General features: G+C 48.1%; 1 protein-coding gene across 1 annotated transcript in view; it reads left to right on the top strand.

The window, feature by feature from the left end:
- The window catches only part of ENTHD1 (ENTH domain containing 1), an 89,767-nt gene that overhangs the window by 14,032 nt on the left and 61,193 nt on the right, over positions 1-14,542 (top strand). The window contains exon 2 of the mRNA XM_033932830.1: positions 5,667-5,873. Coding sequence (XP_033788721.1) covers positions 5,667-5,873 — 207 coding nt within the window. The remainder of the gene's footprint in view (positions 1-5,666; positions 5,874-14,542) is intronic.

The raw sequence follows: 14,542 nt of genomic DNA, 5'->3' as shown, positions 1-14,542 counted from the left end.
ACTTAAAATGGCTGCATGGCAAGAAAGGAAAGGGAATGGGAATAGTTCATAATTCCTCACAGGAGCTCATGATTCTTTCACAGGGGCGGTGAAATCAGTGTGCCGATTTCACCCTGTTTCAGAATGGCGTCCCTATATTTTAGACCTCAGAAAGAGGGAGGGAAGGAGAGAGAGAGATGCCAGACCATGGGAGAGGAGAGAGATTCCAGGCTATGGGAAGGAGAGGAGAAGGATGCCAGACCATATGAGGGGGGAAGACAGAGTTGTCTGACCATGGAAGAGGGATGAGATGGTTCACAGGAATGAAGGGGAAGGGGAGACAGAGAGAGGAGATGGTGCACAGCAATGGGTGCAGCAGGGAAGAGATATGAAGAAATGCTTGAAAGATAGGAATAAGGGAGAAGAAAGAGGGTACATATGGATAGATGGGAAGGGATGACATAAAAAAGTAGAAAGTTTGAGAAGAAAGAAAAATGGAAGAAAGTTGAATGTTAAAAATTAATGCTAAAGATGGATGTATGATCCAAACAGACTGGGGATTTAAAATTACAGTCCACTTGAGGGGGCAATACTTTCAAAATAGAACAAAAACACAAAAGACCCCCCTCTCATCAATACTGGGCAAGTTTCTCAAATAATATAACATTTAAAGGCTTTTGAATATTTAAACGTGCTCATAAGCTCTTCAGCAAGGCGCCACTTATCTGAAAAGGTCAGTTCATGGCTCCAACATAGTCTGTGTTTCGCCACGCTACATCAGGAAGCTGGAAAGATGAGCTTTTTATATTGTTTTTATTTGCAGTGTGCAGTGCCTGAGGGACGTCTTTTTTCAACATCAAGTGTTTAGACCAAAGGACTCAGGCACTGCACACTGCAAATAAAAACAATATAAAAAGCTTATCTTTCCAGCTTCCTGATGTAGCGTAGCGAAACACAGACTGTGTTGGAGCTGTGAACTGACCTTTTCAGATAAGTGGTCTACTGTTAAACAACTTTTGTAGAGCCATAACATTTGCCACTCCAGTAGAAGCGAGAATCCTTGCTCCATGCAATGTGTTATGATTAAAATTCAAACACCTTTCCAGCGACATTGTACCGCTGCTATGGCGCCTTGCTGAAGAGCTTATGAGCATATTTAAATATTCAAAAGCCTTTAAATGTTATATGATCATATTATTTGAGAAACTTGCCCAGTATTGATGAGAGGGGGGTCTTTTGTGTTTTGTTCTATTTTGAAAGATGGATATATGGCAGAAAGTGAAGGAGAGAAAAACAGCAAATGGATAAGATGGCCCTGGATACACAGTTAAGAGCACAAACAGAAGGAAGTGCAGCCAGAGATTGGGAAAAGATGGTTTGAAAACCAAAATCTCCAGACAACAAAGGTAGGGGAAATGATTTTATTTTCAATTTAGTGATTGAATTGTGTCAGTTTTGAAAATTTACATGTACTATCTATATTTTGCACTGTTCAGGAAGAAATGCATTTGTTTCTATTTCTCTGGGGTTGTACTGCATGTAGAGTCTTGAATCTTAGGATTTCATTTGTAAATATTAGTACTTTTAGTTTGTGGTCCTGTATTTGCATAGGGGTTATCTAAGTTCTGGTAGGAATGAATGTTGAGAAGCATACAGTATGCTTTGTGTAGTTTAATTTTGTGGTTAACCATTATGTGTTGCTAATAAGATTATATTGTGGGTGTATATATGACAAATGAATGGAAAAAATGGTATTACAATTAGTACTGTTAATGGGGGCAGAGATTGGGCGGTGTCTGGGGCTGAGCTTTTGGGCCTCCCCCAAATCCAAAAAGCATTCCGCTGCCTATGCCTAGAATGACTATTTGAATAAAGTTGTGATTAAGTATGGTAACATTTATGAGGTGAAAATAACTAAGTAAATCGCTGGAATGGTGTCTCAGAGTGAAGAAGGATCTATACTTCTACTAAGACATACGGCTCCTTTTACTAAGGTGCGCTACGCGTTTTAGCGTGCGCTAAATATACATGCATGCTAAACACGAATGCACTCATTTTGGGGCTCATAATAAAAAAAAGTCTAAAAAGTGGCCTAAATGGGTACTTGGATGATCAAAAAGCCTGATTGTCCAAGTACCCATAATCAAAGCTAGTTTAAGACGTATCTAAAACCAGCTTATGCCTTTCCCCTGCCTCTAAATGCATAGAGCGAAAAGAGGTGTTTTTAGAACAGGGGAAAGGGCTGGTGGTGGGCGAGCGTGGGTGTGTCGAGGGCAGGAGGTCCTGGGATCCTCCTATCTGTATTTTGGTGGGGGGTAGATGGCTCGCCTGGGCAGGAGAGGTTGGGCTCCCTCCTGCCCGATCTTGTAGGGGGGGGGTAGCATGGCCAGGAGGGCTTGGGCTCCTTCCTGGCCCAATCATTATCGGCAGGGGGAGGGTTCCAGGATCGCCGGGGCAAGAGGGCTTGGGCTCCCTCTTGCCCCGATCGTACTTGGTGGGGCCAGGAAGGCTTGGGCTCTCTCCTGGCCCAATTGTTGTTTGGGGGGGGGTGGATTCTGTAGCCGGTGTTGTTTTTGACAGACACCGGTTACAGAATCCGACTTTTAGGCGAAGGACTGGCTCCTCCTTCACCTAAAAGCTCTTGTGTTGGGCGTTTGGGAGTTAGGTTTTTTTTTAGGTTGATTATATGTTATTAGTGTAGACATAGTGGTGGTCTGGGCGTTTAAACAGCTGAACGTTGTCACAACCCGTGGGCTCCTGATCCCTGTAGCAAGCTGGGATCTCCGTGACTGTACCTGCACAGTGTTTCCTCTAACCAGGGAATCCTTCAGGCCTTCTCCGGCAGATGTCCCAGGTAAAAAAATAATAGAGTCACTGTCCTTGGAAAAATCAGGCAAGGGAAACAAAAAGCCACACCACTGCAAGCATGTCCAGAAAAACAGTAAAGACAAATTTTATTCTTATACCTCTGATTTTCTTGCCAAGATATTTGTAATGAATAGCAATATTTTCAATGCAAAGTTTAATATTTTCAATGCAAAGTTTTAATCCATATATCAAGCAGTCCGCTTGATATATGGAATAAAAAAGAATGACCATGTCACCCCCTACTACAAACTACTGCACTGGCTGACAGTCGAGGCAAGAATAATATTCAAGTTCTCCTGCATATGTTTCAAACTGGTTTGGGGACTAGCTCCTACTTACCTGCAAACACACTTTATATTCTACAGCCCAATAAGACAAACCAGAAACAGCTATCTTTTTGCATACCCAAGCATAACCAATTGTAAATACAAAACCTTTCATGCACAAAGCAAACAAACAACAACATTGGCTAGACAGTTACATTAATAAAGCTGAACTGACCTACAATGCTTTTAAAAAACTCCTAAAAGCTACCTTATTCGACAGATATATCACCTAAACAGAACCTCACCAAACACTCCGTTTCTTTTCAAAATGCCCTTTGAAATCCTAATCGAGCAGCATTTGTAATTTCAGGACCTTTCTTCTAATACGTCTGAATCTCTAAACAAACTGTATATTGTAATTTCCTCTTTTTTTCTTAGCAAACAGTATATTTTGTAATTTCGATTTCTTAAAGTCTCTGTACTCCTTCTACATATTGTAAATCACTGAATGTCCAGCTCTCTTGAATGTAAACTGCCTAGAAGTTGCAAGATTGTGGCGGTATAGAAGAATAAAGTTATTATTATTATTATTAGTGAAAACTTCAGGCCAATCTGGCCCAGTCTGGCTTTACAAATCTTAGCTTAGCTCTAATTAAAAAAAAAAAAACCCCAAATTAAATAAACCCTTTAGGCTGGACTCTAGTTCCTTATATCACAGTTCTCTTCACCAGCCTTCTGGGTGTTAGGACAACCTCAGCAGAATTCCTTCCAACAGCACAAAGGTAGAAGGTAGGAACAAAAATAACATTCTTGTAGTCAAAGCAGAAATACAGTTTTCCCCAACCAGACAAAAACTGCTAATGTTGTAGCCCTGCTACCAAGTGCCTGGAGATAAGGAACTTCTTTTACAAAGGAGCTCTCCTGTGCTTGCCGTTATGACAGAATCTAATCTGCCTCTAATTAGTCTCCAGCTGGGCTGGGAGAGAGAAAAGACAAACACTCCCTGGTTTGCAATGCTAGTCAGTACAATGTCCCATTTCAAGCATTGCAGTGCTTTAAAGATTTGCTAAGCTCCCAGCTTTTGGCATACAAGCACTGTTTCACTCAAACTTTTAAGCAGAAAAAAAACAGGTAAGAAACAAAACAAAGCCACACATTCCCCACCTTTGTTCAGTTAAGGTCCATGGCCTCAAACCCCTCGCTGGGCAGACTTGAAACTCCAATGTCCATGGGTTCACAACTTTGGACTTGTCCCTCTGCTTCAATCCCCAGCACATCAAGTTTCAAGTTTAATCAAGTTTGATGAATCGCTTATTACATACTAAGCGATTAACAATAAAATATAAATTGTACAGTTTTTAAAAAAGGGGAAAAAACAAACTGACAAAACAAACATACTCAGGCACATCAGACATATCCACCATGTCACAATCGGGGGTAAGTTTCCCAGGCCTCAGTTGAGGAGAAGGGGGCTCGCTGGGGAGTTCACTCTGAAGCCTCCTCAGTTCCTCCCCCCACCCCTCTCTGTCTCAGCTGCTCTGTTTTAACTCCCTCTAACTTCCCCTCCCTGCCCTGAAGAGGGGGAAGGGAGAAAAATCTCTCTGCAGCTGAGCTTGCCTCAGTGACAACTTCCTGTGCTGAGGCTGGCCTTCTGGAAGCTGTAGTTTCTTCCCCCCCTGGTTCCTTGGAGCCCTAACAGCTCCCTGGTTGATACTGTCTAGCTCAGCAGGCATAGACCAAGGGAAGTCAGCGTTTTCATACTCTGCAGGGTCAACCTGGTCAGTCCTCCTGCATCTTGGTTTACTGATCTTCTCCTGTGTCAAAGCTAGGAAGAGAGCTAGATTTGTCACAATGAAGAGGCAGGCCATTATCCAAAAAAAACCTCCTTTTGGACTTTTTTTTTATAATGGACATTTTCCCTGCTTCTACTTTCAACATTTAGAGCCTTAGGCCAAAAGGGGACTTAGACGCTTTTTTTGATTATGCCCTCCACAAGTCTATGGACATGTTAGCGTGGGCTAAAAAAGCGTAGCGCACCTTAGTAAAAGGAGCCCTAAGTATCTTAATAAAAAATTTGTCCTGCGACTTAGTTTGTGTTTTAGATTTTGGCCCCTTATGTGATTGAGTTTGACACCCCTGGTATAGATCCTCACAGTACTAGCCTATTTCCCCTTGGAATTGACTTCTCCAGCATTCCAAATACTATTAGCATGACATAGAACTGAGGTGGCTCCATGTAATAACACAAATGCAGAAAGTCCTGCACAAGTGTATATGGCAAGCTTGGTAAACTTTAAGAGCTAGTAACTCTCTTCATTATACTTGGTTTCTTCAGATGATGTTACTCAGCAGTGAAGGCTTGTATTTTGTTGCTCTTGGAGAACACCTTCTACCTTGTTTTAATTAAATTAAGATGCTCTTTGGGATAGGTGCACGTGTGTCTTGTAATAATGCAAAGTATTTAGAATTGTCCCCTTTATGAATGTATAACTACACAGATCTATGTAAAACATAAAAGATTCTCAGCATATTCTTTTTTTTTTTTTTGAGCAGGTATTCATGTGCGTGAAAAATCCAGACAAGTGCTTGCATTGCTCACAGATGATGCCCTATTGAACCGTGAACGTAGAACAGCACGAAGGACTAGAAAGCGTATGTTGCAGACCTTTCCTGCAAGCCATATAGCTGCCTGTGCTAACCAGTTCATACCACTGTCTATCATCCATGCTAAAGAAGAACTTCCTGTTGCGAATTGTGAGAGTAAGTATCTCTAGGATAAAGTGTGCGGTGACTGTTTATTGATATATGATAAGTTCTGACTATAATATGAGTGGCTTAAATGTACTCATTTATTTAATAATAATTCATTTAATTTTATTAGATACTACCTATGCTTTAAATCTGTTAAATATTTTTATACTGAATAACATTTTATTACTTTTGGAGTACTTTCAATGACTATTGGCTTTAAAAAGTCAGACACATTTCCCCCTAATTCTATTTTTATTTCTATTCCTGAACCTTCAGGTAGTCAACCCCTTCTCATGAGAATTCTTGTAGAGAGCTTCATTAGCATTCTTTGCTCAGCTTCCCAACCCTCTGAGCTATCCTCCAATTCCTCAGTTGTCTCTCTACAAGTGAAATGGTAGGAGCCTGTTTTACTGCTTGTGCTTAGTTTTCTTTTAAATTCAGTTTTTGCTTGCCGTTTGTGAGGTTTTTCGGTGCTGCAAAGGATCCCTGTCATGGGACATCTCTGGCTGCAGTAAAGCGCAGACTCTCAGGTCAGAGATTTGCATCCAAGGAGCATATTGCTTTGCAATGCACCAACTTGGACAGCCTGCACTAACAATCCAGGGGCTCAGGGACCATTCCTTTGGGAGCAAGGCTCGCCCCAGGATCTGTCTACACTGAGCTTGAGCACAGGCTGAGTGACTGTGTGGTGGCTTTTCCAGGATCGGGGTAGACTGCTTTTCTCCATCCGACCTCACTGGCTTAGGCTTCTCTAGTCCCTCAGGGAGTGTTAGTGCCCAGATGGTGCGACAGCCAGGCATAAAGATCTAGGTTTCAGCTGGGGAGCATCACATGTGTGTCCCCAGTGAAGCGCAGCTGTGCAGCTGCTGCAAAACCCCAGAAAGGAGCTCATGAGCATCCACAGGAGCCGTCTAGATGTCCTGGATGGGGATTCCCCCCTCTCTAAGAATGCAATTTCCAAGCAACAGTGCTATGCACAGGACGGGGATGTTCAGTTGAAGAAGGACTGGAACAATGAAGGCTCTGTTTTAATGCCCTTACTTTTCCAATCTGGGTCTTCAGTAGCAGGGGATGATGCTTCATGTCTAGGGAGGCTGGATCTGGATCTGGTGGAGCCCTGGATCTCAAAAAGGACCTGACAATGCGCAAGCTGTTCAAGCCCTCTGAGCTTATGGAGGTAATCACAGAATTAAAGATTGAGACTTTGCAGTCCTCAGCCACATAGTGCTCACTTATGAGCAGCACAAAAGTACAGATTAGAGAATGACCTGGGGACTGTTTCCCATGGTAAGCTGTGTCTGATAGTGGCAGGAAGGGGGGAAAAAATCAGCCATTTGCTGTGGGTTTGGGAACAAGACTTTTCACTGCCCTGCAGAGCAGTAAATGGCCTTGTCCCTGCAGTAAAGGATCTGCTGTGAGTTGCCTCTCTCCCCACCCCTTCTGGCCTGCAGTCCCCCTCACGATTGCAGGTCCAGCAGTCTCACTGCTTCCCTCCCTAACCCAGGTCCAACATCCCCCCTCCCTTGCACCCTTCCTCGCTCCCGATCACTGGTCAAAACTGTCAAAAAAAACCTGTGACTCCCCTGGCTTGGCTCCTATGTGCCTCCCGCTCCAAGACTACCAGCCTCTTTGAAGCTTCATCTATGAAGAGGCAGCATCAAAGGCCTACTCCTGGATTTTCTTCAGGCCGAGTTTCTCCTTCCAATGTAACTTTTGGTTTCATCGGTTTTGACCCACAATTGGGAACATGGGAGGGAGTGAGAGTGGGGGGCTGTTGGACCCATGATAGGGAGGAATGGACTGCTGGATTCACGAGGGGGGCTGCTGCAGCACTCGTGAAGTAGGGAGGGTGTTTCTTGGGCTACTGGATCAGCCGGAGCTGAAGGGAAAGGAGACAGGTGCTAGATTTGGTCTGTGGATTGTGGGGAAGGGAAAGAGATGCTGGGCCCATGTGGTGGGTGGAATGGAGCTGGAGGGAATGGAAGGGAGCTGTGCCAGACCCACACCTGGGTGCTGAAGGAAGGAGATAGAGGTGTTGGATCCATGGGAAGAGGGCTAGAGGAAGGGGAGAGAGGTGCAGGACCTGCAGGGAGGAAGAGAGAGAAAGGAAGGGAAAGAGAAAAACTGAACCAAGGGGATGAAGAAAGAGTGAGTGAAATATTGAACAAAGCAGAGGGAAGGAGGAAAGAGAGAGTGTGAAAGACACATTGGTGTAAGGGAATAAGAGAGGGGAAATGGTGGGCATGGATGGGAGCATAGGAACAGGGACAAAAAGGAGAATACTGCACGTGGGTGATATATGGACACAGAGGGGTATTGCTGAACATGGGAGGGTATATGGACACAGAGAGAAGATAGCTAGACATGGAGGAGAATAAGAGCGCAGAAGGAAGATCCTGGAAAGGGGGAGGGGACATAGGGATATAGAGGAATAATACTGTACACCAGGGGAGGGAATCATAGAATGATGAGATGATAAAGACAGGGAGATGGGCACAGGGGAAATACTAAAAAGGGACGTATAGGAGACATAGAGAAGGGAGATGCTGAATATGAGGAACAATATATACACAGAGATAGAAAATGGATGGTGAGCATTGAGAGAGAAGAAATATCAAATGGTCAGGAGACCCTGGAAAGTGAGTTAAGAAGACATAAGAAAACAGAGACCAATGCCTGAGACCAACAAGATTTGAAGAATAAATTGACGAGACAACAAAAGGTAGAAAAAATAATTCTATTTTCTATTTTGTGATTAGAATTTATCAGATTTGAAATATGTATCCTGCTAGAGCTGGTGTTAGACATAACTGGGGACCACAAAGCTCATGCCATGCTTCTTTAGCTTCCAGCTGGCTTAGGGCTCTGTCTGACCAGAGGGCAGTTGCCCTAGTTGCACTCCCCTAACACTATCCCTGTCATGTGTGACTGAGGTATTCTGTTAGCATGATTTTTTGTGTAGCATTCTGTAGTAATTTGTCTTATTCCTTTTTCTCGTTAGTGGAGAGGATATTTGTGAAGGGGAGGAGAGGGGAGACAGTGGTTTTGTTGATCCTTGCTCTGTATTATTTGTGTTTATAAAATGACAGTTGTACAGAATATTGTTTCTTTTTATACTTTAATAAAATAAGTTCAATATCTAATATAATAAAAGGCTAGCCGCGCATGCGTACTCCCACTGCGTGCGCCGGTTTTCCGTGAGCTGTAGGGCCCCGCAGGTAGGAGTGCGCATGCGCGCTTAGGGTTCTGTTTATCGTTTGTTGTTCGGTCTGGCCTGCTCCCTGCTCGCCTTTCCGTATTGTACTTTTAAGTTGAAAGACACGGCGGTGGCTCCTCTCACGATCCCCGCCTGCGTCGGACTTCCGACGCAGGTGGGGATCATCATGAGAGGAGCCGCCACCGCGTCTTTCAACTAAAAAGTACAATACGGCAAGGCGAGCAGAGAGCAGGCCAGACCAAAGCTCCAAATTTCTCCCCGATGTCGGCTTCAGGCAGCGCGGAGGCTGTCGGCTTCTGATGGCCGCGCAAATCTCCTCGCTGTCTCTCCCAGAAGTCGGCTTCAGGTGGTAAGAGATCGGGAAGCTGCGCTTTGGTGGGGGAAGTGGCGGGTGAGCTAGAGAGGGAGGGAGCAACAGCCGACCGAGGTGAGGGCCTTTCTCTGCAGCAGGAACTCTTCAGCCCAATAATTGCCTGAATCCCTCTGTTCCCTCTGGGCTTTTCACTCCTCCATGCCCCGGTTTCTCCAGCAGGTCTGCTCCAGCTGTCTCATCCGTCCACCTCTGGGGTGTTAGCAACGCCTTCGCTGTCCCCACGTCTCCCACCAACATTCCCCAGTCTCTCCTTCATTCCCATCGCCTCCTGATCAGCATCCAAATGCGTGGTTTAAACTTCATGTCACTTTCAAAATCAGAGGAGAAAATCCAAATGGGCTGGCCCAACCCCGAAAGAATTTCTCCTTCCCTCGCTTCTGTTTTTTTGCTCTTTGGAGTCTGTTAGCTTTTTGAGGTTTTGAAAACTCATATTGCAAGACTGGACAGGATTCTGTGCTCAGGGCTGAAATTCTTTCAGGGGAAGAGACGGGGGGGAAGAAAAAGGAAGGGAGGCCTACTGCTGGACAGGGGGGACAGGAAAGAGGTGCTGATGGACAGGGGAACAGACAGGGGGGAAGGAAGGGAGGCCTACTGCTGGACAGGGGGGCAGGAAAGAGGTGCTGATGGACAGGGGAACAGACGGGGGGGACAGAAGGGAGGCCTACTGCTGGACAGGGGGACAGGAAAGAGGTGCTGATGGACAGGGGAACAGACAGGGGAAGGAAGGGAGGCCTATTGCTGGACAGGGGGACAGGAAAGAGGTGCTGCTGGACAGGGGGGAGATGAAAAAAGGGAGAAGGACTGCTGCTGGATAAGGGGAGCAGTGAAGGGGTGGTGGTGGACACAGGGAAGGTAAAAGGAAGGGAGAATGGATGGACAGCCAAGAAAAAATAAAGACACAAAGAAAGACAGAAATATAGAAAGTGGCTAAGGAGAGAGAGAAAGAAATAAACACAGACACACACAAATATTCTAGCACCCGTTAATGTAACGGGCTATAACACTAGTAAAATCATAATTATTCAGTGCTTTTGCGGATGAGATCAGACATCTTCCTGCGTCTGCCTGGTTCACCCCATCCGACGTAACTTACTTCTTCCGGAACAGAGCCAGCAGACGAGTCATCACGGGACCTTCCAGCATGCGGCTGCTGAGTCCGCTCCAGAGCAAGTACGTCAGAGTGGGGTGGATGGCAGCCGGCAGCTGCAGTCATCGTGGGACCTTGCTGCATGAAGGGAGAGAAAGGAGCAGGATTGCTGGAATGGAAGAGTGGTGGAGGGAAAGAAAGGGGGCAGGGTGGTATGGAAGGGTGGTGCTGATGGAATTGATGTACAGAGAAAGGGGAGACATAAGGGGGAAGGATATTGGAGGGAAAGAAAGGGGACAGATGCTGATTGAAGAGGAGTGGATGGCGAGAGAAAGGGCAGACATTGTATGGTAGTAGGGAGCCTATGCTGAATGGAAGTGCAGATGGGAGAGATAAGGGAGCAAATGCAGGAAGGAAATGGGAGGAGAGAAAGAGGGGAGCAGATGCTGGATGGAAATGGACATAGAGAGGAAAAGGTACTAGATGGAAGGGTTGGAGAAAGAGGGTACATGATGGAAGGAGGGGATAAATAAAAGGAGGGCACATGATGAGGAGAAAAGGATTGAGTTAGGGAAACAATGGAGGGGTGAGAGAAAGAGGTGGCAAGCTTTAGGTAGACAGTAAAAAAGGACATTGATGAGAGGGTAGTAAGAATGTAATCTAGACATGCAGAAAATAAATTGAAAAGGAAAATGAGGGAAAAAAGGGGAAGAGGTTGGGAGAAGGAAGGAGAGGAGAGGGAAAGGGAAGGAGAGGAGAGAGATGCCAGACCAATGGGGGTGAAAGGAGAGATGGAAGGGGGAGGCATACAGTTTCTGGAAGGGGCATAGAAGGAGAGAAGATGCCCTGTAGGGGAAGGGAGACGGCAGACAGTGGATGGAAGGAAGAGAGTTACAAGAAGATGAGGAAAGCAGAAACCACAGAAGACAGAAAAAAAATTTATTTATTGCTTTAGGAGACATGTGTCACTGTTTCTGTGGTGCACTGTATGCAGAGTCCAGCTTCTTACTGGTCCAATTTAACCTTTGTCTATGTATTTCTATTTTATCCCAGGACAAGCAGGCATGATATTCTCACACATGGGTGATGTCATCTACGGAGCCCCAGCGCGGACAGCTTTTCAAGCAAACTTGCTAGAAGTTTCAAGTTTGCACACTGCACCACGCATGTGCTAGCCTTCTCGCCCACTAGAGGGCGCATCTCCACCTCGTGGTCCTCAGTTCATTTTCATCCGCGGAGCCAGAAGCCCTGTGGATAATTTGTGCTCGTATTGCCTTCTGTCGCCGCGGCTGTGTGCGGAATTTCGACGCGGTCGCTGCGTTATTTGTGTTTTCTTTCTTTCTTTTCTTCTTTTTTCAAAAAAAAAAAAAAAAATCTAACTTTTCCGTTCGCTCCGGGGGCTCCCGGTAGCCGTGGCCGAGGAACCTCGGTTGTTCCCGGCCTTGTTTTGGGCCCATGTCCCGGCCCGTAACGGGATTTAAGAAGTGTGGTAGGTGTGATAGGCTTTTGTCCATCACTGACCCTCACAGGTGCTGCCTAAGGTGTTTGGGGCCCCATCACCCGACAGCATCGTGCCCTAAGTGTGCCACCTTCCAGAAACGGGCCCTTAATCGTCGCAAGGCCCGTATGGCTGATCTCTTTGCCGTCGATACCCCGACGGGGAAGGCCTCGAGCTCGGCCTCGGCTTCGGCCCCGGCCTCGACCTCGGCCTCGACTTCGGACCCCGCGGCTACCTCGAAGCCGGTTGCCTCGCAGAAGCAAGCCCCGGGTAAGTCTCCACTTCCTTCCTCAGTTTCATCTACCAGGAAGCCATCCTCAGGCTCTTCGTCGGCGGGACCGTCGACCTCGGCCCAGCCCAAGGTGTCGAAGGGGTTAGCCCCGAGGGAATACTCGAAACCGAGGTCGCCCTCTGCGGAGCGCCCCCAGGTGTTGCCTCCGGGTCTCACGATCCCGGCGTTCCAGGAATTGCTTCGCGCTTTAATTTCCTCGGAGCTCTCCGGGGCCATTGAGACCTTGCAGCAGGCTTCAGCCTCGACTTCGGTCTCTGCGGCCCCACAGTTGGCGACCTCGGCCTCGGGCACCAGCCTTTCAGCGGCCGAAGCTCCCTCGGCCTCGACCTCGACGCTTCCCTCGGATCCGACCTCGGTGAGACAGCCTGAGGTCAGTGTGCGGTCCCGAGACAAGCAGCGCCGGGTACGCCGGATCTCCTCGTCCTCATCCCCGAGGTCTTCACGGGGTTCCTCGCCCTCGAGCAAGCCTCGGGTGAAGCACCGCCTCAAAAAGGCCAAGCGGTCCCGAGCCTCGCCTCTGAGGAGTCATCGCTCGACGACGCCCGAGGGCGGGGCTTTGCGTGTCGAGGAACTCTGCCTCGACAACCCCGATCTCTTACGGTCCCCGATCCGGGAGAGTTCCCGTGCCTCCTCGCCGAGGCGGAAGGGAAGGGCCTCCATACCCCGTACCCCGGGGGGTTCCCCCAGGGGGTCCCTTCGGCGGACTGTGTCCCCGACCCCTTCGAGGTCCCGAGATCGTGCCTCCTGGGGTTCGGGGTCCGGGCAGTTCGGGTATTCTCGCCAGGCCTCTCCCTTCGGCTCCGTTGAGAAGTCTCGGTCGCCCTCTCCGCCTGCACGGACATCCTCTTTTTCAAAGTTTGTCCATGACATGGCGAAGGCTTTGGGGGTGGACCTGTCGGCTGGGTCTCACTATACCAAAGAATTTTTGGAGGAACAGGATTCTCCCGCCCCTCAGCGGGAATCTCCCCGCCTCCCACTTAACAAGGTCCTCCTCCAGACCTTGCTGCGGAACCTTGAGGCACCTCTTACAGTAGCGGTAGTGCCCACCAAGATGGAATCCAAATACCGGACTCTTCCCCCTAAGGGGTTTGACAAGGGGCAACTCTCTCATCAGTCGCTCCTGGTGGAGTCGGCTCTTAAGCGTTCGCAACCTTCTAGAGTCTCGGTTGCTGTCCCCCCGGGGAGAGAGGGTCGGACCCTCGATAAATTCGGCCGTCGTCTGTATGCAAATTCTCAGATGGCCACGAGGGTCCTCAACTATGCTTTCGCCTATTCTTCCTACCTCAGATCTATGGTTAAGGATCTGCCAGATTTTCAGGGGGTGATCCCGGACTCTCACAGGGATAGGTTTGCCACTTTTGCGTCGAACCTGTCCCAACTACGATTCTATCTGTTTCATGCGGTTTATGACGCTTTTGAGCTTGCCTCGAGGGTATCGGCTTGTGCGGTAGCCATGCGCCGGTTGGCGTGGCTACGGACCCTAGAGATGGACCCCAACCTGCAGGAGCGATTGGCCAATCTACCCTGCGTCGGGTCAGAGTTATTCGACGACTCCCTAGAGGCGGCTACCAAGAGGCTTTCTGACCAAGAGCGCTCTTTGGCGTCTCTGGTTCGCCCGAAGCCTAAGCCGTCACCTCAGAGGCCATTTAAACAGCCACCTAGGCGGTATCCTCAGAAGTCGACACCGGCCTTTTCGAGACCTCCACCCCGACGCCCAACCCAACAGGGTAGAGGGGGGCCCTCCAAGCCCGCTGCGCAGGGGGCATCCAAGCCGGCGCCGTCCTTTTGACGGGATGAGCTGCCGGGGGCTGGCCCCCGCCGCGAGGTCGCCCAACCCCCTCCCCATCGGGGGTCGGCTCAAGGCTTTTGCCATGGCTTGGTCAGGGATTACGTCAGACGCATGGGTGCTCGGGACCGTCTCAGAGGGCTATTCGTTAAACTTCTCCAGGCAGCCTACAGACATGCCTCCCGGGGCGTGCCCGTCCAATCGGAGCCAGTTGGCCCTTCTCCGAGAAGAAGCCAGGGCCTTGTTGAGCCTCCGGGCGGTCGAATTGGTGCCTCCCGAGCAGCAGGGCCGGGGATTTTATTCCCGTTACTTTTTGGTCCCAAAGAAGACCGGGGACTTGCGCCCCATTTTGGACCTCCGGAAGCTCAACAAGTTCCTGGTCAGGGAGAAGTTCCGTATGTTATCGCTTCCGATTCTGTATCCTC

Source organism: Geotrypetes seraphini, chromosome 2 (assembly GCF_902459505.1).
Source record: "Geotrypetes seraphini chromosome 2, aGeoSer1.1, whole genome shotgun sequence".
NCBI lineage: Eukaryota > Metazoa > Chordata > Amphibia > Gymnophiona > Dermophiidae > Geotrypetes > Geotrypetes seraphini.
The sequence above is the reverse complement of the archived record's forward strand: the minus strand, read 5'-3'. Positions and strand labels throughout refer to the sequence as shown.